Raw genomic sequence first — 27935 nt, forward strand, 5'->3', positions numbered from 1 at the left:
CCAGCCGCAAACCGCATAAAATAAGTTAAAGAAGCTCTGTGGGGAGAAGTGGAGTCTGAGGTGCTGCCGGGAGCATTGAATAAGTGAAATGTGCTGTAATCGCGTGTGCAAAGGCGCTGCAAGTCGAACTTGAAGCTGGTTTCGGCCTACGACGTCTCGGAACAACGCGCTTCATCGAGATGCGTACTTTTTCCAGCGTTGTCAGTGCTCCTCTCACATGCGCCAGGAGGTGCATTATCGCTAAGTAGAGACAGCAATACCGCACCATATCGGTTTGCAAGCGAATGGCTCTGTCTGTAAGAGAGTCTGATATAATGTATTGGGAGCACAGTTCGTGGCACTGAGGTGTTCCAGTATGGTACTGTGTTGTTAAAAGGCCCTTTGAGGTCGAGAGCTAGTATTACTCGGTCATTGTGAGGCAGGGCTATCAGACTTCAACTAGTTCTCTCATCAACTTTGTTGACGAGAGAACTAGTTGAAGCATATTTTATTTCAAGGGACATTAAGTGCGTCAGCAAGACTTCTCTTGCTCTTTCAAGCAAAGCGATTTCTTTTTTGAGTGACTTTTTGTTTAGCAGGTGAACACAGGGGTTGTTTCAAAGTGAATGCTTCATTTTCGTCATATTGGTTGTTATCTGGGCCCTGGCTGAGGCTGAGTTGTCAGTCAGCGCTTGTCCTGTGGATTCCTTTTATCTGGTCATGTGTCTTCCTGTTCCCGCTGTTTATATTAACAATGAAAGCGTCTGGTAGGTTCTTCATACGTTTGACCGTGATGCGGTCCATACCAGGGGTGGTGCGTCGCTTCATGTTTGCAAGAGCCACTTTGAGTTCGTGCTGCTGAAATGCTGCATCCAGCTCCGGATTTGCTCTGCCCGCATAGAAGTATTCTGGCCTATGCGAGTCCTGCTATCGGCAGAGACACTTATCCCTAAGCATCTCCGCTAGCTGTGTTGCGGTCCCTTGGAAGTTATGAATGTGGAGTTGCTGTTGAGTTAATCCCCGCGTTTGTGTAGGGTCAATCAGACTGAGGAAAAGGCGTCATGCATTTTTCTGCGACATTTGTCGCGCAGCCATATTACATCTGTCGACCCAATAGTCTGCAAGGTGCGAGGCGTACTCTGCGCTTTTTGTGTAATGTCTTTAATTCGTCTGCGAAGGGTGCGATTGTGTTTCTGCCTTTTGCATCATCTTGCGAGGCACCTACGGGCTTCCGAAAGAGGAAGAAGGTACACAGCCTGCATGTATTCTGTTGTGTCTAATGAGGATGTACAGTTGTGATGTCTTGCGCCCAGGCCGAGACCCATGCGAAAAGCATGTTTGTTGGCAAGTTTGGATTGTGTGTGTGGACGTTTTAGGAGTTTGGTATGCGCTACGGTCTTGAAACTTATGGGGTCACTCCCTAACGTGTGACTCATGTTGGTCCATTCAGCGTGCTGTTTGTTTAGTAATGGTCAAGTCAGGACACGTGTCCCTAGTGACTGAATTTCCGAAGCAGGTGGGGTAGGCTGGGTCTGCATGCTAGGTGATTCTTAGGGTGGACATACGTTTCTCTAACTTGCGTCCCCTGGCCTCCTCTCTGTTCCCCACAATCTGCACGCAGATTTGAAGTCACCGACGACAACAAGCGGACTATATCCGGTCATTTTCAATGCCCTACTGGAGATGCCCTCGAAAGTAACGTTGCATGTTTGTTTGTTTTGGAGGGAGGGAGGGCGTTCGAGCCCCCTTTACATTGCATACGTTAACGACACGGTTATATTTAACACGGTTAACAGTAAGCAGATTTATAAGTACAGAAGAAAACAAAATTGCAAATTGCACAAGGCAAACCAAATAAAGTAATTCGCACATCACTTTTGCATTTATACGATTCTAGGTACAGTAATAGAAAAAAAAGCAGCAGTATATTCAATCAGATAAACCAATACAAAACTGTACAATTCCTACAGTTTTCATACAATTACTGTCTCAATAATTGCTCATCTAGAAAAAGTTTTAGCATAGCAATCTTAGCACAGTTAATGTCAATTTGTCTGCTGTGAAGATTGTTCAGTAAAGTTGGTAAAGAGTGACTAAGCATTTGTTGGCCTAAAGCGGTGGTTGAAAAGGGAATTCTCCATGGTTGTGAAAAACGCGAGTCACGAAGGCTTGTTGACGTACTTAATTATTCTATTGACTTAAGTTCTTGCTGGTTATTGTGGAGCTGTTGTTTATATCTTTTGGCCAGCGTGTATAAATATAAACTATGTACATTTATTATATTAAGTCGAGTAAAATATTCGGCAGTGTGAGCTTGTGAGTCGACCCTTAAGATGTGACGAATCGACTTCTTTTGTAGTATATGTACACGATTCAGATGGGTCAGGGTTGCTGTCCCCCATACAAGAAAGCAATAACTAATATGAGAAAAAAATAATGAGTCGTATATCCGTAGTTTCAGTGCTTGTGGTAAAAAGAAGCGGAATTTCGACAAAATTCCGACAGATTTCGATATTTTTGTTATAATATAGTTAACATGATTGTCCCATGACATTCTTGTGCAGATATAATCCCAAAGTTTTAACTGTGTCGACAATTTCTATTGCTTCAAACCCTAATGTGATATTTAAAGCATATGGTATTGGGGATTGCCTGGGAGTAAAAATGACATCCTTTCTTTTCTTAACGTTAATCTCTAGGGGGTTTGCTTTACTCCATTTTTGCTGGTCTTGAAGGGCATTATTAATTTCTGCCTCTAATATCTAAAAGTTATTGTTTCGAAATAATAGGGTAGTGTCATCTGCATACGATACGTATTGTGGAATATGGGTAACTGTAGTGATGTCATATACATAGAGATTAAACAGGAGAGGGCCAAGAGTACTCCATTGAGGTACGCCCGTATTGACTGGTCTGCAGGATGATAAGCTGTCACCTACTGAAACAATTTGCATTCAGTGTTGAAGATGTGATTTTGTGAGTGATAAAGCTGTCCCTCTCGGTCCATATATTTCAAGCTTTTTTAACAATGTTTGATGATTAAGACGGTCAAACGCTTTCGAGAAGTCTATATATATGCCAACCACTATTTCTTTGTCTTCAAATGCTTTTAGTATAATTTCTTTCCGCTTTAGTGTAAGCATAGTGTATACCTTCAAACTATAGATTACCTTGGCGCTGTGTTTGCATTGGAGGAATCTGGCGCCCAAGCCAAAATACGATAGCCCTCCACCTATCTGTAGGTGCACAAATCGTACACGGCGCAAGACCCTCGCCCTGAGCATAGATTACTACGCCAGGTAGTTCAAGCCTTCAGGTATGCGCGGTTTTCTCCTTCACGTGACTTGGACAAATACTGTGTCTTTCCTTTCTTATAAACCAATTTAAAATGGTAGCGAAAGCTTCACAACGCTAGGTATAGCAGGTCCGCGTGTGACGCTGTATTTGTCCTTCAAGTGGCCTTGATGTAATCACGAAACAATGTTTTAAAAATCACAGCACTACTGTTTGCGAGGTTTTGCCTTTACGTTACTAAAATCTCGCCTTACGAATAGAAAACAAAGCGTGGTTATAAAAGAGAATTTTTCTCCTTTACAGAGTTCGAACGCAGGTGTCCCTGGGGGAAGTATATTAAGGCCACTGCTATTCAACTTTTATATCAATGATATAGTGAACCTAACCAGGCAATCACAATTTATCATCTACGCAGATGACACTAGTGTTTTTGCATAGTCTGAGGATCCCAGTGAACTGTGTCAGGTAGCAAACGTTACTCTTGAGAAGCGTATGAATGCAGTAATAAAAATTACCTGCAGATATATAGCGCGAAAACAAAAGCTGTAATATTTACGCATTGATTAATTAATTATAACTTTTACATTTAATAAGCAAAAACACTAGGTTATGAAGGTTATTAGGAAGCCATACCCGACGGCGTGACCAGATCCCAGGGGCGCAGAGCGCGCCCAGAAATCGTTCATGTGGTGCTCCTAAAGCCTTATTACGCGCGCCAAATGCCCTAGGTATTTTAATTTCTCGTATTTTGTTTGCCTTTATGTGTATTGTAAGCCTCTTTAAGGGGGGGAATGCCGCGAACTATTCAAATCTTTATTCTCTTTCGACAGCCGCCGGCCTTATCACTGTTATTTTAGCGCGTCTCTCGGTTGTCGCGAGAAGACGCTTGATAATTTTCTTCGTAGATGTATCTCCAAGATGTCGACAATGTTCCCGGCCGTTTGCGACTAGCTGTTTCCTCGCTGCGTGGACGGCAGGTATTTTGAATGCAAGAGAACCGAGTTGTTTAGCTCTTTCGCGGGTCCAATAACGAGTTGATTTCTGTTTTGGTGCCTTGTCATCACCGCGTGACAGTATATTCCTCATTTGCCTCACCAAGCCCTATGACATTCCATTTCATGCGCGCTAGTCCCTACAGCTAAACTTCCCTTAATAGGTGTTAAACGGTGGTTTCCCATGGCGGCTTGTTTCTTGCGCCTTCCGCTGCGTGGTTAGTTCATCTGTAGCCGCTGAGGGTCGGGGCTATATTCTAGTATTCATGGAGGTTGTGACCAATTACTACACCAGGGTGGCCAAATTCTCTTCTAGTGAGGGAGTATGTTTGCATCAGGTCACTCGATTAAGCAGTTACATTGACGCACAGATAACTACAGGGAAAGCGATTCAAAGCACGTGAGCCTTACCTATACACCACTGCTGTAATATAAGTAAATAATGTATTCCACACCATTTAATTTCGCCTCATTTCCCACCATCCCAGCAGAAATGAACGGAATGAGAATCATCAGCCAGTTCGTCGAGTACGTGCGATCGCTGCGTAGGCTTCGAAATAGTTCAGAGCACGTGATCTAAGTGAAGAGCTCGCAGAGCTATGGATCAGCATATAAGACATTGCAAGGTGAGGAACTTGATATTCAACATGGGACGTGAAAATGTCAAGTACAGGGGTATTCAAATGTTCCCAGGCCACAGGGTATGCTTCTGAGCAGTATAGTCAGGCAAGTACGAAGCCCCGAGATCTCAAAATACGTGTGGAAGTTAGAATAAGCATTGTTCTAACCTCTCAGTTAATTGATATTTTATTGGCATCTCAAGTGCCCGACTATCCAGACTAGAAGCAGATTCTACGGCCTCGGAACCTTCGACTATACCACTCTTTACGAACTATACTAGTGTAAACTATTTTTTCAGCCACTGGAACTAGATGAAACAGAATGTGAGGAGGTTTAGCATACATCTGACTGCTGGAAAGCTTTGAAGGCATGCTAAATGATTTGAACGACACGAAATGAGAACAAGCTCTTATGCTTTCGATGACGTCACTGTGCTGAGAGAATATATATAACGCGAGAACTCATTGAACGGTTTGCATGCGTGCACGTAAATTTATTTCTTTATCTGTTGTCCCAAATCTTAGTGATGCTTCTGTAAAGAACCCACGAATCAGATATTGAAGTTATTGCCATAAGTAAAAAATGGGCCCTAACCACGCAGAACTACTCTGTTTTAGTTAGTTGTGACGATTGCATCACAAACAATGTAAGCAATTATTGGCAGTTTCTTAAAAACTACCTCGACTTGTTTAAAGCGTAAGAATATAAGTCTTCCCCTTAACGAAGGCGTATTCGAGCCGTTGCAATTATTTGAAAATAAAACATTGATTTATTAGCAGCTAAGCACGATTCAAGCTAACAGAAATAAATTATTTTTTCTTTTCCATAAGATCTAAGTAATTCACCAGCAGTTGAACGAACGTTAATTCTTGATTATTATTTTTTGTCACTCCACCCCGTCGGGGTGGCGCAGTGGCTAGCGTGCTCGACGACTGTGCCCAAGGAGGCGGGACAAAATCCCGCCTCCGGCGGCTGCTTCTCGGAGGATACGAAAAGCTAGGCGCCCGTGTGCTGTGCGATGCCAGTGCGCGTTAAAGAACCCCAGATAGTCAAAATTTCCGAGCCCTCACTACATCTCTCATAGCCTAGGTCGCTTTGTGATGTTAAGCGGCGAAAAGCAAACCAATTCCCCGAATTAATAGGTAGAATTAGGGCCTTGAGTGTAAAGCAGGTGCACAAGTATGATGGTATACGCAGTCCGTCCTACGGTCGTGTCTCCACCAGGGCAGAACTGGGCCAGACAATATCAATCTTTTTTCACGCTGTTCTCATCTTGACACATTCCGAATCATATCCTGGGTTCCCGACCACTACGATAACTCTTTTTTTTTCTTTTCACTTGGTACAAATATTACACAGAAAAGGCTTCTTTTTGCGTTTCAATTGGTCCATTCGCATGTTAATGTCCTGGTAACAAAGTGGCGGAAAACTGTTATCATGATGACGTATTTGCTGATCCATCCTTCAGAATGAAGGAAGCTTCTTCAAGAAAATCGTGCCCAACCACACCAGAGCGCGTACTATACGAACTCAGTTGAACCATGAGACGCACCACAGTCGCACGAGTTCTGCTCGCTCTGTAGATTGAATACAAGATCCTCAAATGTCACCACAGTCTACATTATGCTTTTAGCGGGAAGACATAAATTACTATATTACGTGCTGTCCAGAAAACAACGTGTGTCCTGCTTGCGTCACTCAGAAGGGCAGGAGTTCCCCTCGCTACACTGGAGGGAATTGCTTGCCTGCACAGATAATGGTGATATAAAGAGGAGGCATCGAGTTTTGTTTTTGTTTTTTTTTTCCTTCAATTTGTTCTGCTTCCAGGCTGGAATCAGTGAAAACAGCAGTTGGTAACCGGGATGTCCATGTGCTTGCAAAAAATTACTATCAAGTTTTGACTTGAGAAAATGTTAATACGATTGTACACCAGAGCTATGTGTTTGTTTTTACCGGCATATCCCTTTGTTATCGAGGTTGCCGTTCTAATGACTTTTCAGTAAGAACTTTGAAAAACTTTAGAGAGAACGAGAGGTCTAGACATCTAGCTACTATACAAAGCGGACTTACGGGAATGAGGTCTGCCCACGACTCCATCTTGTAGACCTGGTGCCAAGCGTCTGTTATTCCTGTCCGGGCAAAGTTAACGGACAGGCAGTCTCCACCTTCTTTAAGTAGGCAATAAATATTGCGGTAAGCTTTCTCCATGTCCGACACGAAGTGTAGCGTCAGGAACGCGTAAATGTGGTCGAAATGGCCATAGTTTTCCAGGATGGTTTTAGGGTCACCATGCTCTATATCTAGTAGCTCATAGCATACTTCTGGTTGCTGGTGGTGTGTCGAGGCATATTCGAGCATCTCAGCAGATATATCAACGGCCACGACGCGCTTGCATGGTCGCAGACGTGGTAGCAATTCTTCAGCAAGAAAGTCGGCAGGCCCACAGCCCAAGTCAAGGTACTGGCCCTGGGAATCGGATAGCCTCTTTAATTTAGCATATTCCAGCGCCTTGATATTTTCACGGAATGAGTTGACTCTCAGACTGGCGAAACCCAAAGTGTCCAGATTGCAGTGGGTCCGTGCTGAATTCTGGGAGATGGTTTTTCTTTCGACGTTGGAGCACACGGTATTATGCAGAGGCATGATCGCGGCGGGCACCCGATGTTGTAAAGTGAAGCAATCAAACTAAACAGTTGCTGCACAGAACAGGCACACCTTGCTGCGGCTTGTCGTGACTGTTAAGCGAGTTCTGGAGCCAATGGGGAGCTAGCTTGGTTGCAGAGCTGCTTCCTTCTCGGTTGACTGGCCAAGAGTGTCGATAAGGTTAAACAATGCATCCACGGCTAGAATTATCTTATCAGTGAGGTGTCGCCCAGGGCGATTGTTTGAGCAATTCGCGCGGGGCGTCAAAAGTTTGGGTGTATGAAATCCAGCGACGCGTGTCAAGGCTACGAACGTCGTGTTCCACAAAACTGATAGTGATGGCAAGGGAAACGAAGCGGATGAGGCAGTCCTCTTTTCAGGAAAGGAAAACACTGAATTGAGCCACTATGAAAGGAAATTGTCAGAAAGGTGCGATTTTCTGCACAGCACATTTTTTGGAACTGGGCACTTCCAAACGCAAAGCGTCCGGCATTTATTCAATGTTGTAACTTCTTTCATTATCTGTCTTCCAATGTACACATTTTGCGATTGTTTGAAAGAATGAAAGTTTTCGTTTATTGCACAAAAATGAGTATACAAAAAAAGAACCTTAAAACAATTTATGCAGGAGATACAAATAACGCGTTATTTACTTATATAGTTTTCAGCAAATGTTAGGTAGAGATAATGATCCACATTTTTCATTCAAATCTCAGCCTTTTCCTTAGCGCTCACTATTACTGAAAGAATGTAAAAAATTGGTGGTGCCCTAGCTTGGTTAAGCCTGGATGTCAGAAGCGAAAAGCTTCGGCGATGCCATGGCTTAGCTTGTGGTTCCTTGGCGTAGTCGTGGCTTACCTTGTTGTTGACGGTTGCACTTTATAGATATTCCATGGCTTATCATCACTCTGAAACATTGATTACATCCGTACATCACATAAGATTAAACTTTATTCCACATCATTGTCACCTTCTGTATAGACATAAACACAGCCCGGTGAAAGCGCACGGCACCGGCTAAAGGTCAACCGGCGGAGCCGCGGTGGCGGTTGAGGCGGCTCCTGTGACGTCACGTGGTTTGCGCATGCACAGCTGTGGCTTTTATTGCGAAAGCAATACTAACCGCTCGTCGCTGTGTGCTGTGGCAGGAGCTGCCAACTTGGGTCTCTCGTTTCACATGGGACGGTTATGTCAGCCTGCCAGGACCATTGCATTCACGTTACCCCTGTAGGCCACAAAGGCTACAGCTTGGTTAAAGCGGGGCTTTGTATGTGTTTCTAACGACGGAGCACACGCGAGACGACTAGCCTAGTGAAGCTTTTCGCTTCAAAAACATTATTGCCGACCTTTGGTCTGGAGACAACAGACGGATTGCTTAAATATGTGACGACCGTCGGACTATTCTGTTAGATTCGAACAGAGAAAATATACACGTAATAGACTTTATTTAAATCAGATTAATTCTCTATTACAACTTTTTGTATCACGCATATATGGTTTGCTTAGATGACGGCCCGTCGACGCTGGTAATCGCAGAAAGTTGACAATATATATCTGCAATCAGGGTGCACGCCCTTTGACTCGGATTAAACAGAGTTACTGACAAGTAATATTCAGGCCTCGCTGTACTACAAAGGAAGCTGATCATTCTTTGCAAGGCTTATAGCAGCAGGTTATTCAGGAAATGGTTGAGCAATGTTTTTGTCCAGCGGGACGTAATAATGCAAGCTCTCTTTGCCACAGGAAAAGCGAATACCTAATTACGTGTCTCTTTTGCAAATACGAAAATGGCAGAAACTTTAGGCGGCTCATTTGAGTGTATTTATTACGCTTGTCGGTAACGCTGTGACAAAAATGCGTCCTTCGCCGTCACCGTACTGTACATACGCGATAGAATCAGAGAGGCATCGTCATTGCCTAAATCATAATTCAGAAAAGAAAAAAAGATGGGAAAAATAATACGCACATGTTGTCAGAATTATGACGCTGCTTTGTGTCTTGTGTCCTAAAATTTTCCTTGCAATTTAAGAGGCTGTTTGGCCGTAGAGATCCGTACAGTGGTATGCCCTTCATCGCAAGTTCAAGTGCTCAGCAACCTACACCAGCAGAAGATGTTTACAACTTTTTTGAAAATCTGTACCCATCTACTCTAAGGAGAAGCTGTTGTGGCATCATATTACGCCTGCCATTTAGTAACAAAATGGTTTTCAAGTCTGCACCATTGAGTCAAATCTTTTTATTTACCATTCAGAACCCAAAGGCTGGTCAAGTTGGCGGCTAATTTGCTATAGTGCTTCGGACCAATAGTATGCCGTTCATTGTAAGCGCACGTAGCTAACGTGATGTAATGCGCCTTCTTTCCCACGAAACTAAAGGCGTCTAACACTTTTCTAACCTTGTAAATGCCAAACATTTGCGCATTGAAAAGACAGCGTTTAAAGGGCCACTGTCCAGGGAAGGCCCTTCTAAGCAAAGGAGCCCAGTGTTTCGATCAGGTACCGGAGATAGTCTGTGCAAAATGCTACAGTGACACGCGCGCCGCAAAGCATCGAAAATACAATTCAAAGCTCTCTCATGCTCTCCTCTGGGAAGCCAGCTTCCCCGTTTCCTGCGCTGACCCGACGGGCCACGGCAATGACGCACGCACCGCGAACGATGTCCATTGGTCCGTCCCTCTGACTGACGGGAGAAGGATGGGTGTCTACCGCTCGCAGCGCGCTTTTCTCTCGCCATGACCAGACTGAATCCAGTGGCGCGCGCTCCCTCGACCGTTTTTTTTTTTCGCGCTCGCGGAGAGCCACACCCCACCTCCCGCCAAACGCGGAGGAGGAAGGGGAATTTGTATTGCGGAGGCTAGACGACCTCGGGCAGGAGAGTGAAAAGCCTTTGCGAGGGAACGGAAGGAGAGGGGCATGATAGAATCGGGTGATTGCGGTGGCTGTAACTGCGTTATTAGTTACTCTTTTCAAAAACATTTTGCGGCCTTGCGTTCTAGGGGCGAAGTCTCACAGTCACCGGGGAAGAAAATATTTTCGACCGGAGGGTGGACAGTGGGCCTTTAAGAAGTTGCGGCGTCAACTCATAGGTCGAAGTTTAAACCTAGTCCTAACTTTTGCGAACGTTTTGTTCTAACCAGAGGTGGCCGTTTTGCAACGTTTCGTCCGACATCCTTGAGGGCATAACAGCCAGCTTCCTCTGTTCCACTTTTCGCAGTAGGTTCCTGCAATTCACTAAACATGCATGAATTAAATATAGAAGTTAAAATTACTGAACGGTGCATGTAGTAGCGAAAGTATTTATACCTATGGTTCAGCCATATAGTTCTGGTATCTATGTCCAGTGTCTGTCCATATTTACCTAGGACGGTCTTTTACTTAGTTTGGTAGAATAGGGCTGTAAGCTTATCTCTAAGTGTAGATAATAGAGGCACTAATAAAGGAAAAAATTCTACAGGGCACTTTGGACCACTAAAGTGCGATGAGGCGAAAGCCATTATAGCGCAGTTGATCATAGCCCTCCAATACGGCACCTCTAGCTCCCTGTCTTCTTTCACTTCCACCTTCCTGTCTTCCTTTACAGCGTGGTACATCTGTCCGCGAAGAATTGTGACAAAATACTGCGCCTTTTCTATCCTGCAAATCAATTTCAAACGCCGCTAATACCTGCTGTACTAAAGCTTCTGGATCTGCTTCTGTTTGCTGTGCTGTAAGCGTTCGAGGAAGCGGCAAATCAAAGGTGCCGCACGGACGCCTGGATCAGACGCCCAGCGGGGTCAGCTTCGTACATGCATGAATCGCCCGGTGACGTCATGACCTGTCGACAGTACATCGCGTGATCCTTGTCGAACACAACCAACATTTCATTGAACGCAGTAGTAGTAATAACTTTATCAAAAAAGAGGCATTTGGGGCATGCATGCCCCAGGGCCCCCGCACGTCCCCACTACACTCAAGCGTTCATGTTCCTATGGTTCATGACGTCGGCAGCCAAGTCTGTGGCAATCTTCTGCCGAACCTTGTCCTCAGAGTGCAGCAGGGTCTCCCATTCCACCCAGGTGGTAGGGTGCTCTAGAGCCAGCGGGGGAGGATCCGCCGGGCATTGGAATAGGATATGGCGGGGGTGGCGGTGGGGTTGGTGCAAAGGGTGCAGGAGGGATCGGTGATGGTGTGGTGGTAGCGAGAAGCAATATAAGGGGACGGGAGGGTGCGCGTCTGGATTCGTCGCCAGAGCGTCTGGTGGTAGTTATCTATCATCATCATCATCAGCCTGACTATACCCACTGCAGGACGAAGGCCTCTCGCATATTTCTCCAATTAACCCAGTTCTGTGCTAGCTGCATCCACTTGGCCCATGCGAACTTGTTGACCCCGTCCGCCCACCTAACCTTCTGCCGCCCCCTTCTACGCTTTCCTTCCCTTGGAATCCAGCTTGTTACCCTAAGCGACCATCGTTATCCTCTCTTCGCACTACATGCCCTGCCCATGCCCATTTCTTCTTCCTTATTTCCACTAGAATGTCAGTAACTTGAGTTATTTCTCTGACCTACTCTGCACGCTTCCTATTCTTAATGTTAACCCCACCACTTTTCTTTCCATAGATCTCTGGGTTGTCCTCAACTTAAGTAGAACCCTCTTGGTTAGCCTCCACGTTTCAGCCCCATAGGTGAGTACAGGTAAGATGCAACTGTTGTATACTTTCCTCTTGAGGGATACCGGTAAGCTGCTAGTCACATCTGCGAGTGCTTTCCAAATGCGCTCCATCCCAATTTTATTATTCCTGTTATTTCTTTTTCATGGTCCGGATCTGCGGTTACCACCTGCCCCAAGTAGACATGTTCGCCTACTACTTCCAGTGCTTTGCTACCTAACGTAAACTGTTGTTGGAAACTGACCCTGGCAACGTTTAACGCTACACCCCTAGCTAGTGAAGCTAGTTTAGCTGGGCTGTTAAAGGAACTAGAGGGTATGAAATGGGATGTCATAGGGCTTAGCGAGGTTAGGAGGCCGAATGAGGCATATACTGTACTGAAGGATGGGCATGTACTGTGCTATCGAGGTTTACCGGAGAGGCGATAACTAGGACTAGGTTTCCTTGTCAATAAGTATATAGCGGGCAATATAGATGAATTCTATAGTATAAATGAGAGGGTGGCAGGCATCGTATTTAGGCTTAATAAGCGATATAAACTGAAGGTTCTACAGGCCTATGCACCTACGTGTAGTTATGATGACCAGGCAGTTGAAAGCTTCTACGAAGATGTAGAATCGGCAATACGAAAAGTAAAACACAGTATACTGTACTAATGGGCGACTTCAATTCCAAGGTAGGAAAAAAGCCGGCAGGAGACCAGCCAGTAGGTGACTATGGCATTGGCTTTAGGAATAGCAGGGAGGAGTTACTAGTTGAGTTTGCAGAGAGCAATAACTTAAGAATTATGAATACCTTCTTCAGCAAACGGAAGAACCGGAAATGGACATGGTGAAGTCTTAATGGGAAGGCTAAAAATAAAATTGACTTCATACTGTGTTCCACCCCCGCTATTATGCAAGATGTAGAGGTAATCGGGAAAGTGCGATGCAGTGACCACAGGATGGTAGGTCCCGAATTAGCTTAAATCTGAAGAAGCAACGCAACATATTAGTAAGAAAGAAACTCATCAACGAATTAGCGGTGTGAGGGAGGGCAGAAGAGGTCAGGGTCTCGCTACAGAATAGATATTCAGCTCTAGCCGAAAATGGCGCCATTACCCTAGAAGCAATGAACAATAATTTCAGAGATATCATTACTGAGTGGGCTGCAGTGGTAGGAGTTAGGATAGTTAGAGAGAATTACGGTAAGCTGTCTAAGGAGACGAAAGATTTGATTAAGAAACGCCAGAGTATGAAAGCTTCCAATCCAACAGACCAGATAGAATTGACCGAGATATCAAAGGTGATCAATAAGCGCAAGGTGGCCGATATAAGGAAGTATAACATGGAAAAGCATTGAGCATGCTGTAAAGAACGGGGGAAGCCTTAAAGTGGTAAAAAAGAAATTGGGCATAGGCAAAAAATCAGATGTATGCGATAAGGGACAAGGCGGCCAACTTCATCACGAATATGGACAAGATAGTCAAAGTAGCCGAGGAGTTCTATACAGATCTCTACAGTAGCCAAAGTAGTCAGGACCGTAACGAGATTAGCGGCCGGGAAAAACAGTCAGACGGTCGACGAAGGACGAGGTCAAGAAAGCATTAGAAACTATGAAAAGGGGGAAATCGGCTGGAGAGGATCAGAGAACTACAAATTTGCTAAAAGACGGGGGGGGGGGGATATCGTGCTAGAAAAACTGGCCACCCTGTATACGCATTGCCTGGTGTCATCGACGGTACCGGAACCATGGAAGTACGCAAACATTATCCTCATTCATAAGAAAAGGGACTCTAGGACTTTAAAAATTACAGACCAATCAGCTTACTGTCTGTTACGTATAAGGTATTTACCAAGGTAATCGCTAATAGAATCAGAACAACTTTAGACTGCAATCAGTTAAAGGATCAAGCAGGTTTTCGGAAACGGTACTCTACTATCGATCATATCCATACCATCAATCAAGTGATAGAAAAATGGTCGGAATATAACCAGCCCTTATACATAGGATTCATTGATTACGAAAAAGCATTTGACTCAGTTGAAACACCGGCGGTGATGCAGGTATTGCAAAATCAGGGGGTAGACGAGCCATACGTGAAAGTGCTGGAAGATACATATAGTGGCTGCACAGCAACCATAGTTCTCCATAAAGAATGTAACAAAATTTTCATAAAGAACGGTGTTAGGCAAGGAGACACAATCTCTCCAATACTATTCACAGGTTGCTTAGAGGAGGTATTCAGAGACTTGGAGCGGGAGCAGTTAGGGATAAAGGTAGATGGAGAATACGTCAGTAATCTGCGATTTGCTGATGAGATTGCCTTGTTAAGCAACTCGGGGGATGAACTGCAAATAGTGATTGATGACCTAGACAGGAAAAGTAGAGAGGTAGGCTTGAAAATCAATATGCAGAAGACTAAGGTAATGTTCAACAGCCTCGGGAAGGAACAACAACTTTCTGTGGCAATGGAGCCAAAGTTACGAGGGCGGGGCTTTCCTAAATGTGTTACTACGCCATGTAGTGGCGAGTACCTGGCCTCGGCTGCGGTTTCAGCAACGCGCACGACGTACGCTGTCAAAAACAGACGCGCGTTACGAACACGCGCAGAAATGGCGGCAAGGCGGCAGACACCTCCCACCCGGCCCCGTGTACGCTGCTGTCGCTTTAAGAGATTGTCCACAGGCCGCGCAGCTATGGACATGAACGCTGCGTAATAAACTCCCGCTGTACTGGCTAGTACTGTAGTTTAAGCCTGATACAATAATAAGCTTAATAGTTCCGTAATGGTATAACATTCCAGAGCATCCGCTGCGAGATTTCTGGAGGCACTATATGCTTGTGCGGAGTGAGCTGGTGCGTTTCGGCTCCGTAGCTTCCACCACACTGCCACTGCGCGGACGAGTAACCCTCTTGTCTTCGCCATGCAGGTGCTCCTTCCTGTGTTCACACATGTGCTGTTGCCTGTTCTGGCTGCTGCCTGTGTTGACGTGCGGCCACGTTATCGTCATCACTACGGCAGTCATGAAGCTGATACCAATTCCGTAACAGCGGCTGACGTCACGTTTACCTGGATTTCGCCACCACCTGGCTCTGGGACCATCCGTTCGTCGTGGGAAATACAATCGCCGCAGACATGTTTTTCGCCACCTATAAAAGATCGCCCGTGGACCGCGGCGCCTTGTGGGCTCGGCAGCTGTGCCACTGCGCGGACGAGTAACCCTCTTGTCTTCGCCATGCAGGTTAGAAAATCATACTCTCTTTTTGCAAAGAAATCGAGCAACTACTTCTTAATTCAGGTGCCGAGCCCGCAGTGTTGTACTTGTATTGTCGTTGAATGCTTTGCTGTTGTCCATTCGTTGCTTGTGCAATCCGGTGACATAGAAACTAACCCTGGTCCTGAAACAGCCGCCATACTTGCAGAACTACAGAAACTAACATCGGGCCAAAGCACGTTAATCAGCGAAGTAAAAGACCTCAGCAGCAGGTTAGTAGCGACAGACAAATCGATCACCGAATTAGGTAAGCGCATTACCGAATTAGAAACCCACTATCAGGACCTCACATCACTTAAAACAGAAGTCGAATCCATTAAGACTAATGCCGCCACGTCGGCGAGCCAAATCGGTAACCTCGAATCCAGAGTAGACGATGCCGAAAACCGGTCGCGCCGTAACAACCTGCTATTTTATGGCTTACCTGATACTGGCTCAAAGGAAACGTCCTCTGAGTCTGGAGAACTGGTCACCCGCCTTTGCAGTGAAAATTTGGACATCACCATAGACCCAAAAGAAATAGAAAGAGCACATCGTCTTGGCCGTCACTCAAGTGAACGATGTCGACCCATTATCGTTAAATTCACTTTCCATAAGACAAAAGAATCCATCCTAAAAAACGCCCGGAAACTAAAAGACACCGACTACAGCATAAGAGAAGACTTTTCACATTCTGTCCGTAAGGCACGCAAACATTTACTACGTTTCGCGAAAGAAACATCTGATAAGTACGCACTGCGCTTTAAAACACTGTACATAGGCCCCAAGCAGTATATGTTCGACGACTTGACGGAAACGGTAAAAGAAGTGCCATAGCAATCACACTCTGCTCGCTCTAAAGCAACTCCCCGACAGCACACCCTCCGAACTAATCTTACCTTATCTGCAGTATTTACTAACATACGAAGCTTTTTACCGAAACGGGAAGTCGTATCTAGTCTTGTCTTATCAACCAACAGCACCCTTCTCATTCTTACAGAAACGTGGTTAACAGACAATATCAGTTATACCGAAATTTTAGCTGCTCTGCCCAACTTTAAAGTTTACCGTAAAGACCGGGAAATAGCCCGTGGCGGTGGCGTGCTCATAGCCGTACATCAGCACTTTTCAGCATCCTTAATCAATGTAGATTCTAACTTAGAGCTGCTATGGCTGCTCTGCCACGCTGCCCCCCGAACTGTGCTGGTAGGAGTCTGTTACAGGCCACCGCAAAATGATCCGGACTTTTCCTACAAACTAAACAATGTGCTGAGTGAACTGACATCATCGTATCCTAACGCAGATATTGTTCTTTTTGGTGATTTCAATTTTCCCACTATTGACTGGCGTAATTACACCTCCATGACAAATTCTTCAGAAGCAAAAAATTTTGTCGAGGTCTGTCTTAACTTCAACCTTGCCCAGCTAATATTACAGCCAACGCGCATTGCGCAGAATTCCGCCAACACTCTAGGTCTGATATTAACCAACAGCCCTGATAGCGCAACAAGTATTACATACCTAAGGGAAATAAGTGATCATAAAGTCATTCATGCTACCTTCAGTTTTACACCCATGCTTCGTCAAGTTTCCAGGAAAACAATTCGTCTTTATGAAAGAGGTGATTTTCAAGCAATAAATGAAGAACTAACTGCTTTTTTTACAACTTATGAAACCGATTTCCACACAAAGTCTCTTAACGAAAATTGGACGATTTTCAGGGACAAAGTTCACGAACTAACAAACAAGTACATTCCGGTAGCTAGTTTCCGTGCTAACCAGCAAAAACCGTGGTTTACTACGGCCCTGAAGCGCCTGGAAAACAAGAAAAAGCGTCACTATCGGGCAGCAAAGCGGAACCCAAGCCAAGCATCATGGGAAAAGTACTACACTGCCGAAGCTGATTACCTTGCTGCTATCCGCAACGCAAAACACACCTTTTTTCCACTCTGACTTGCCAAAAATGCTAATACACAACCCTAAAAAATTCTGGCACGTAGTAAACCCCAAGGATACACGTACAATTATTCTTACTAACGATATGGGTCAAACCATCAGCGATTGTGAATGTGCTGACATTTTCAATAGAGCCTTTTCAACTGTTTTTGCGAAAGAGTGTGATTTACCTGCTAACGCCTTCATAAGTTCCTTCACAGCGTCAACCATGGATCCAGTTTCTTTCTTCGCAGATGGTATATCATCTCGTATCGAAAACATCAAGCTAACGTCATCAGCCGGGATCGATGAAATTAACTCGAAATTTCTGAAACATACTAAGCACATTTCCGCGGCCTACTTATCACTATTGTGCTGAGGTAACATACTAGGTAACTAGGTAACATACCGCATGACTGGAAAGTGGGAAAGGTCGTCCCAATCTTCAAGTCCGGTAACAAAAACTCTCCCTTAAATTATCGACCTATTTCCCTAACAAGCATTCCTTGTAAAATCATGGAGCATGTAATTTATTCTCAAGTCATGAACTTTCTCGATTCCAACAATTTCTTTCATTCATCACAACATGGCTTCCGTAAAAACCTTTCCTGTGAGACACAACTGGCTACATTTGTTCATGACTTACATGCGAACCTTGAATGCAACCAACAGATTGATGCTATTTTTTTTAGATTACGCAAAAGCCTTTGACAAAGTACCACACCAGAGATTACTACTTAAGCTCTCTTACCTAAATATTCACACTAGCATTCTAAACTGGATTAAGGAATTTTTAACAAATCGAACCCAATTACTCATAGTTAATGATAATAGTTTCTGATTACATTCCAGTAACCTCAGGCGTCCCCCAAGGATCAGTGCTCGGACCGTTATTATTCTTAATATACATTAATGACTTGCCCCTTCACGTATCATGTCGCATTCGTATGTTCGCAGATGACTGCGTCATTTATCGTACTATTAATAACTCTTCCCACCAAGAAGCCCTCCAGACTGACCTAACTAACGTTCAGAAATGGAGCGACTTGTGGATGATGACACTTAACCCTCAGAAATGCAAGATTGTATCCTTCACCCGTCGCACTAAACCATTTATTTTTTCGTACAATATAGCTCAAATCCCAATAGAAGCAGTTAACTCATTTAAGTACTTAGGAGTCACGCTATCTCATGATTTATCTTGGCGCACACATATTTCTAATGTAATATCATCCGCGAATAAAACACTAGGCTTTTTGAAACGCCACTTACGTCACGCTCCCCAACAAGTTAAACTCCTGGCTTACCAATCGCTAATCAGACCGAAACTAGAATATGCATCCCCCATATGGAATCCACATCAAATATACCTCATAAATGCCCTCGAATCCGTCCAGAACCGTGCCACTAGATTCATCCACAATATCTATTCATACCAAGTCAGCGTGTCGTCTTTAAAAGCAGAATCCGCCTTATCAACCCTTGTTATTCGTCGCCGCATTGCCAGCCTAAACCTGTTTCATAAGTTCTTTTACAGCACCCACGGTTACGCAGGCTATATCACACCACCAGCTCGCATATCGCATCGCACTGGTCACATTGTTCAAGTTGCCCGGCCTCGGACCCATACGACCACGTTCGCTGCCTCCTTCTTCCCCCGAGCAGCATTAGATTGGAACGGCCTTTCCCACAGCATCGCCGCTATCACCTGCCCATCCAACTTTTCCAGAGCACTAACAGATCATATTGTATGTTGAACCCACATGGCAACCATTGTACTTATTTTTTTTTATAATCCACCCCTTATGTAATACCCCCACGGGGGTCCTTAAGGTAATAAACTGAACTGAACTGAAAGTTGTCCCCGAGTATAGACATGGGTAGGTGGGGGGTATAGAAGTCGCTCGGCCCGATAGGCCAGCGTTAGCTCACTGAAGGAGTGCATGCATGAATCGCGGGTTTAAATACCCTCGGTGTAACGCATTGGCGGCCTCGTTACTGCGATTCCCGGAGTGCGTAGGCACCCATATCAGCTCCACACAGCGGGGCGGGTTGGCGGCGGGCGAGCTCAGTATGCTGAACGCAGAAACGTGAACCCTACCACGCGAAAAATTTAGTATCGCAGTTTTAGAGTCAGATATTATGTAGCGTGCTTCCGTGTGTGCAAGCGGGTGACCGAGTGGAGGGGAACAGTAGCAAGAGGTTGCAGGGAGGAATTGGTGATAGCCAATACCGCTCCCTCATTCGTGCATGAGGCATCCACCTATACGGCATCCGTTTCGGAGCGGTAGTATTTGTGGTGCGCCGCTGCTCGGGCTCAGCGGCGTTGCTCGCGATACTGGGGGTGCATGTTGCGAGAGAGAGGCTTGATAAGAAGGTATCGGTGGAGGAGGAGAGGTATGGGAAAGAAGGTTGGGTCATTCGCTGGAATGCGAATGCCTAAAGTCTCCAAGTTATGGCGACCGGTGGAGGTCTTGGTCAGACGCAAGTATTGGGCTTGGCGATGGGCCTCCACAAGCTCTCCAACTGTGTTATGGCGGCCGAGCTGCAGAAGGCCTTCTGTGGAAGTATTGATTGGGAGATATAGGGCTGCCTTGAACTCCGTGCGCAACATGACGTCCAAGGCGTCCGTTTCCTGCCTGTTGAGTCAAACGCATCAATGTTCACCAGCGTTCTACAATTCGTTTACAGGAAAGGAAAGGCGCACTATCTGTTACTCGCGGAATTCCGCTATCATCATCCTCACAGTAGACAAGCGAAATTATGAATAGCGTTTCACGACACGGGGTATGGCGCAGTGGTAGAGCTCGCGGCTGGGATTCAAGGGATGGAGGTTTAATTCCCGGTTTATTGATTTATTTTTTATCTCTCGCTGTCGAAAGCGTGATTGTTCTTCTTGTTATCCGAGGCGAAACGAAGAGGCGTCCATGTGCTATGCGATGTCAGCGGTTGTTGTTGTTGTGGCTGTAGGAAGAAGGAAAAGAAAATGCACGGGCCTGCTACTGGATCTGTAGCTGAGCCACCTCCGCTGCCTAATGCAGACAGAAGAGAAAATAGAGAGAAAGAAAAGGAAGAGGGAAAGAAAGACGCGCGCCGCAACAGCAGCCGTCGTCCACCACCGAAGCGGTGGCGGGTGCAATGACGGCCTACAACAGATAAAAATTTGGTGGCAGGCTAGCCCCCGCCGCAAGCGGCGGTGACCTACCTGCCCCAGCCCCATCGGAGATGTACAGATCCGCAGGTGGTCGAAATTACTCCGTAACCCTCCACTACGGTTCCTCTTTCTCTTTCCACTTTCACTCCCACCTTCCTCCCTTTCCTTACGGCGCGGTTGAGGTGTCCACAGAAACCAAGTGAGACAGTTACCGCGCCTTTCCCTTCCTATAAATCAATCAGTTCTTGTTTTTGTGGAAAGAAGGAAAAGAAAATGTACGCTCCTGCTACTGGCTCTGTGGCTGAGTCCCCTCCGCTGCCTCGTGCGGGTAGGAGAGTGGCTGTAAGAAGAAGGAAAAGAAAATGCACGGGCCTGCTACTGGCTCTGTAGCTGAGCCACCTCCGCTGCATCGTGCAGACAGAAGACAAAATAGAGAAGAAACAAAGGGAAGAGGGAGAAAAAGACGCGCGCCGCAACAACAGCCGTCCTCCACCACCGAAACAGTGGCGGGTGCAATGACGGCCTGCAACAGATAAGAATTCTTTGACAGGCTGGCCCCCGCCGCAAGCGGCGGTGACCTCCCTGTCCCTGCCCCATCAGGGGAGTACCGGAGCCCGTTGCAGGTAGGAGAGAAAGTAGAAAAGAAAGAAAAAGAAGAGGGAGAGGAGGAGGAGGAGGAAAAACTTTATTTAGTCCTATATTGCCCCGCCGGGGTGGTGCAGTGGTAAGACGCCCGACTACTGTGCCGGAGTTCCCGGGTTCGAACCCGACCGCGGCGGCTGCGTTTCGATGGAGGCGAAACGGAGAGGCGTCGTGTGCTGTGCGATGTCAGCGCACGTTAAAGATCCCCAGGTGGTCGAAATTACTCCGTAGCCCTCCACTACGGCTCCTCTTTCTCTCTTTCCACTTTCATTCCCACCTTCCTCCCTTCCCTTACGGCGCGGTTCGGGTGTCCACAGAGCAAGTGTGACAGTTACTGCGCCTTTCCCTTCCTGTGAACCAATTTAACTTTAACTTAGTCCTATATTATTTGGCGGTTTTTGGACGTCTTCAGAGATGTCTGCTTGTTGTATCCACAAGAGTCTTCTCCGTCGACTTCGTCCACTTTTTACAATGGTCGGTTGCCCTCAGTCCAGGGCTCCGCTGGCTGCTGCCGCCCGTTGGGCTCGCTGTACCAGTCCTTTCTGGTCTTCGCAGCGGTCGCTGGACAGCAGAGTCTCCCATTGCTCCGCACTCGGGTTTCGAATTTTGGGGACCACATCTATGTTTTGACATGCCCATGTGATGTGATACAGTGTTGGTTTTTCATAGCACCACGGACATCTGTCAGCGTATAAGGTAGGGTGCATTTTGTTTAGTATGTGTAGGTTTCGGTATGAACCCGTCTGTAATTGTCTCCATATGACAGTTTCCTCTCTGGTGAGAGAACTGTGCGGTGGGGGATATCGCATTCTTCTTCCTCTATAGTTTTCTAGTATGGCCGAGTATGCCTTGGGTGCTGGCAAAAGTTCCGCGGACCCGTCGGATGCTCGGAAAGTAGTGTATGCTCGAGCTATCCTGTCAGCCTCTTGGTTCCCTGCCACCCCCATGTGCCCCGGTACCCATATAATTTTGTGTCTGGTCTTGTTTTCTTCGTGGTTTTTAAATCTGTCGCTCGCTTCGAGGAGTATACGAAGCGCGTGACGACCAATCCTACCATTCATGAAATTTCGACAGGCTGTTTGAGAGTCCGTGAGTATCGTTAGCGACCGCCCAGCTCTATAGCCCTCCGCCACCGCTAGAGAAATGGCTACTTCCTCGGCCTCTGCTGCTGTGCAGTGTCGGATAGAGGCGCTGGTCACTTCGCGTAGAGACGAATTGACCACCGTGGCCACTGCAATTTTGTTCTGTCCTCCTCTCGAGGACGCGTCTGCATACACAGTCGTGTCTTCAGGAGCGTATGTTTTTTGAATAAAATTGGCCCTTGCTTCTCTTCTACCTTGGTGGAGGTTAGGGTCCATGTTTCTCGGGATTGGAGCTACCTTGAGGGACTTGCGAAGTTCGTCGGGGATCGTTACCGTCCTCGCTATTTCTCGCATCTGCTCACAGTATCCGAGTCTCTGTAAAAGCGCTCTTCCAGTCGTTGTCTGCAGCAGCCTGAGTTTTTGCGACTCAAGCTGCGCCTCGCGTAGTTCTTCGAATGTGTTTTGCAATCCAAGCGCCATGAGCTTTTCTGTAGACGTGTTGCGCGGTAATCGGAGCGCGCTTTGCGTAGCAGGGCATCAGCTTGTTGTATTTCGCTCTTGTTGAGGCACTGAAAGACGCGCGCCGCTACAGCCGTCCTCCACCACCTAAGCGGTGGTGGGTGCAATGACGGCCTACAACATATAAAAAAATTCGGTGGCTGGCTAGCCCCGCCGCAGGCGGCGTTGACCTACCGTCCCAGCTCCGCAGGGAGAGGAACAGCCACCCTTCACCCTATTGAAACCGTGACATCTCTGCTTACAACCATCTGTCCTTCACTACGGCTCCTCTTTCTCTCTTTCCACTTTCACTCCCACCTTCCTCCCTTCCCTTACGGCGCGGTTGCGGTGTCCACAGAAAATAAATCAGTTTTAAATCAGTACAACCTTCTGTCGTCAACGTTGAGGCATTTCGCCTTAATGGTGGTAATGGGAGTAGCAAAGCGCATGTACACCAAATATTAGATGCACGGGTAGTCGTAGAAGGTGGTCATTTACACTCAACAATAAAAACGTAGATAAGGTACGTGCATCCATTTTTAAGGCGAAAGCCTTTATGGCTGTCGTGCGCAAATTGTATCCCACTTTTCCGGAGTTCTGATTGGCCGAGGCAATGCCACACGCGCGCCAAGGAACGGCACGCGATAGAACCGTCCAAACCCACACTGGCCGGAGAAGGTGTGATATATACTGCGCCTTATCTTTCCTGTAAACCAATTATATGTAGCACTGCAACGAATGCTGACAAGAGGCTAACGATGGGAAGCAAATAATAGGATAGGAAGGCTAGGCTTTCGCTATTCTCCTCTTAAGAGACATCTAGTTCAGTTCAGTAGTTTAGTCGTGTCCGACTCTTTGTGACCCTATGGACCACGTCACGCCCCGCTTTCCGGTCTCTCACTATCTTCCTAACATCACATACCTTCATCTGCAGTGCCTCGAGGATGCCATCTAACCATCGCGTTCGCTGCCTACCCCTTCTCCGGCGACCCTCAACCTTTCCCAACATCAAATCTTTCTCTAGCGACTCATCTCTTCTCATCAGGTGACCAAAGTAGCTGAGCTTTAACTATAGAATTTGACCCTCCAATGAGCAGTCGGGGTTTATGGTCGACAATATCGACTGTTTTGATCTTCTGGCAGTCCAAGGAACTCTCAAGAGTCTTCGCCAGCACCACAATTCAAACGCGTCAATTCTTCGGCGGTCAGCCTTTTTCACAGTCCAACTCTCGCATCCATACATCACAACTGGAAAGACCATAGCACGAGTTATACGGATCTTGGTTGGCAGAATGTCTCTGCTCTTTACTGGGTGGTCAAAGCTAACCATTGCTCTCTTTCCCAGAAGCAGGCGTCTCCTAATTTCATGGCTGCAGAGACATCTAAGAGACCCCCTAATGTTTTTTTCTGTTATGGTGAAAACTGCTGAATTGAACTTAGGGCATTTTAATTCAATCCATTCCAATTACCACCAGCCTAGAAGAGAATTTCAGAACACTAAATCGCTGGGGAACAGTGCGCTACTTGCTATACAGGGGACAGGTGGAAGGCAACTCACAAATGAAGCGCAAACGTACCACTGCTTATTTTTATCGACAAAACACGTACATATACACGTCGTATACACTAGATCTTTACGTGATGGTTCTTTACCGGATGACTGGCGGACAGCCGAGATTAAACCTTTGCACAAAATCGGCAAAAAATCACACATTGAGAATTATCGGCCTATATCCCTGACGTCCACATCATGTAAAATTTTAGAACACATAATTCATAAACATATATTAGGTTTCTTGGAAGAGCACAAAGTACTTACAAATGTTCAACATGGTTTCAGGCGTGGGTTTTCTACAATTACACAATTAGTTGAGACAGTACACGATTTCGCTCACTCGATTAATCAGGGAAAACAAACCGATGCCATATTCATGGATTTTCGCAAAGCATTTGACAAGGTGTCGCATAACAAAATAATTCATAAACTAAGCTATTGTATAAAAAACGACCAGGTACTTACATGGATCACAGCCTACCTTTCAAACAGATGTCAATTTGTCACCCTAAACCATACTTCTTCCAACAGTGCCCAGGTTGTGTCCGGCGTCCCCCAGGGATTCGCTTTGGGACAACTTAAATTTTTGTTATTTATTAATGATATTGTGTCTCGCCTTTCAGTCCGCGTGAAGCTTTACGCAGATGATTGTATATTGTAAAAAGATATTTCTTCAGTTAATGACCAGGTGTGTTTGAATAATGATCTAGAAAAAGTGATTGCGTGGTGCAACGATTGGCAGATGTGTATTAATTGTGAGAAAACCGTTTTCATGAGAATTACACACAAGAAAAGTCCTCTTCATTTTGTGCACGGTACTACCAACACATCATTATTGGAGGTAACAGAATATAAATATTCGGGCTTATGGATTACTAACAACCTTTCATGGACAAAACACATAGATACGGTTGTAGCTAATTCACTGCGCAAACTTTTTTTCTTGAGGCGCTCACTGAAGTCATCTCCGCCCAGTGTCTGCCTATTAGCTTACAACTTCCTCATCCGTCCACTGTTAGAATATGCCTTAATTATAAGGGACCCTTTCACCTTAACTACCATTCATAAACTTGAGCGCATACAGCATAAGGTCGTTAGGTTTGTATTTAATTCATATGGCCGTGCGTCTGTCAGCGAGCTTGTGAAGCGTAGTGGATTACCTTCTGTGACTGAGCGCAATCGTATCTGCCGATTAAAGTTTCTTTTCCAGCTCGTAAAAGGTCATTATAATATTAACACTTCCAATTATATTACTTACTCTTCAGGTTATAATACGAGACAAACGCATGCACTAAGAATAACCCCTGTAAACGCGCGAAATAACTGTTTTAAATATTCTTTCTTTCCGAGGACAATTACGGAGTGGAATAAACTTAATAGCGAGACTGCATGTAACTCAGAGTTCTTTACTAATGTTTGAAAAGTGCCTGCAAGTTTTATGAATTTGAGTGCTTTTATATGCTTGTATTTCTTTTTGGTTTTCCCACCCTGCTATGATCTGTACCAGATCGCAGTGCCTATAAATAAATAAATAAAAAAATATATACATATAGCATTCTCGTCAAATAGCAAACACATCATACATGCACGTGATCACGGACGTTATCACTTGAGCCACATATCTAGTTCCTCCTTTGTGAGAGCCACAGATGGTGTACTAACGCATGTGTCTTTTTCTGCTTACTCAATAAAAAGGCTCATACGATTTCTCATGCGATTCTTTCCTTTTGTTTGCCTACCATTTTAGACATGGGAAATAATGGTTTGCAGCCTGTTTCGCACCGCAAACATTGTTGCGCAAGATTCCCAGGGTGACTGATTTTCTCACAGTCATTGCGCTGTTCCAAGAGCGTCTTGTTCACACACCTTCCCGTTGTATTGTTTTGCTTTCCCATGTATTGTTTTCCGCACGAAATCAGAATCCTATGAATGATTTCTTTCTGACAAGGTATTAAGATTTCATGATATGCAATTTCACTACCCTTCCTCTTGCCACGCTTGTCATGCTCATTTACTGCGTCACAGAGGGTTATCAACTTTTTTGGTGCCCTAAATATTACCTTCACATTGTGTTTGTTTGCCACCTTCTTTAATCCATGTGATACTTTATGTATATACTGAATGACAACACAGCGCTCTTTGTTGCCCTCTTCTCTCTGCTCCTGCGTTTTCTTCGTTATGTTTTTCAGCATCGTTTCTGCCAGATACAAAACTGAGTTTCAGCCGGGTTATTTGCATGCCGATGCTCTCTGTCATTTTGGTATTGCAGGACGTCTTAATGCTCTGCAACATCCACGAGTGGGCAACGCTCCTTTTAGCAAGCTTGGACTGGCTGGAATCGAATCTCATGAGGCTGTTTTCGTTTTTGGTATGATGCCACCAGCATGTGCACATGGGGGTCTCCTGTATTTGTAGGTCAATGAACCTTATCATGCCTTTATCAGGTACTTCGTAGGTAAAATCAAGCCCATTAAATATCCGCTTGAAAAGCGCCACCATCATATCCGCGCCTTTCCCTTCCTGTGAACCAATTATTTATTTATATCCGCGTCGACTGTACCAGGTCTTCTCTTACTAAAATAAGCAAAAAATAGTCTACGTATCGAAAGCATGCTTCAACATCCCTGCTATCCAGTTCAGGTTTGAGGCTGCGGTCTCCCTTTGCCATGTACAGGTTCGAAAGGAGCCAGGCACGACCCGATACAAATGCCTCCTCGCTGTGCGTTCCCTTCGTATAGCACATACAGGGATCTTAGATACACCCGCAATGGTTCAAGGACGCCGCTGACGCTCGTCCCGTATTCGTTCTGAAACTTCGTTGATCCCTAGCTATCAATACATTCTTCAACTGCCGACTTGAGGATTTCAATAGAACATGTCTTTTACGTAAACTGACATGCACGTAACAGTTGGCCTATCCTCAGGAAACTCATGACTTCTTCGGAGCCTTGCACCACGTATGGGTCATCACAAGTCAACGTTGCCCCTGCAGGTATCCAGCCACATGACTATGCCACGTATTCCCGTCTTCAACAATCATACTGAAAGGGTTTCCTTCTTTTATGCGCCTTAACTGAAAAGAACGGCCGCACTGTGAGCTCCTTACTTTCACATTTCCCGAAAGCTTTTCCAATCCTGCACAAGATTTTGATGCTTGCAGTCTCAATTTCTTCAAAGCTTTTTCATTCACTCATCGAAATTCTTTCGAATGGCTTTTCTTTCGTTGTCTTCCCGTTGCACTTCTACAAAACTCCCAGTCTTGTCCGAACTTTGTAGCGTAAGTGCGTGGAAATGTATACTTTTCTTGATTGCGCCCAGTCGAAAAAAAACTACAGAACTGTGTCAATACGACAAAATATCCTAGAGTTCTGTCGTAGCCATCAGATTTTTCTGTAGTTCTGTAGTTTTTCTGTTGTATATTTCTGTTGTCTGTACTTCTGTAGTACTTTTCTGTTGTAACTTAAGAAATTTCTGATGATACTACAGAATGTTCTGTTGTCACAAAACGCTGTCAAAAACCGCACAGACATTTTGTCGTAACATCAGAAAATGTTCTGTAGTTTTTTCCGACTGGGTGTAGCCATTCTTTTTTTGTTTCAGGTAGATTTCTCACACAGGTAACGTCTTCCACAGCACAGGCAAATTATTGTGGCACAG

At 45.5% G+C, this 27935-nt stretch overlaps 2 protein-coding genes across 2 annotated transcripts in view; one reads left to right on the forward strand and one right to left on the reverse strand.

Annotated features, from left to right (window-relative positions):
* LOC146210082 (4-vinylphenol methyltransferase 2-like) overlaps positions 1-7677 on the reverse strand; it is a 133603-nt gene extending 125926 nt beyond the window's left edge. Inside the window, exon 1 of the mRNA XM_084587481.1 lies at positions 6957-7677. Within this exon, the coding sequence (XP_084443607.1) occupies positions 6957-7529 (573 nt within the window). The 5' untranslated portion in view covers positions 7530-7677. The remainder of the gene's footprint in view (positions 1-6956) is intronic.
* Positions 7678-15276: 7599 nt separating this feature from the next.
* On the forward strand, positions 15277-16249 carry LOC146210085 (uncharacterized). The gene has a single exon (XM_084581814.1). The coding sequence runs from the start codon at positions 15395-15397 to the stop codon at positions 16247-16249; it is 855 nt and encodes a 284-aa protein (XP_084437940.1). The 5' UTR covers positions 15277-15394.
* Positions 16250-27935: the final 11686 nt, after the last annotated feature.

Source organism: Amblyomma maculatum, chromosome 1, assembly GCF_055883805.1.
Source record: "Amblyomma maculatum isolate TAMU_Amacu chromosome 1, ASM5588380v1, whole genome shotgun sequence".
NCBI lineage: Eukaryota > Metazoa > Arthropoda > Arachnida > Ixodida > Ixodidae > Amblyomma > Amblyomma maculatum.

What these genes read in the sequence shown, in the direction of transcription:
- LOC146210085 (XM_084581814.1), top strand. Translation starts at nt 15,395, where the DNA reads ATGCAGGTTAGAAAATCATACTCTCTTTTTGCAAAGAAATCGAGCAAC.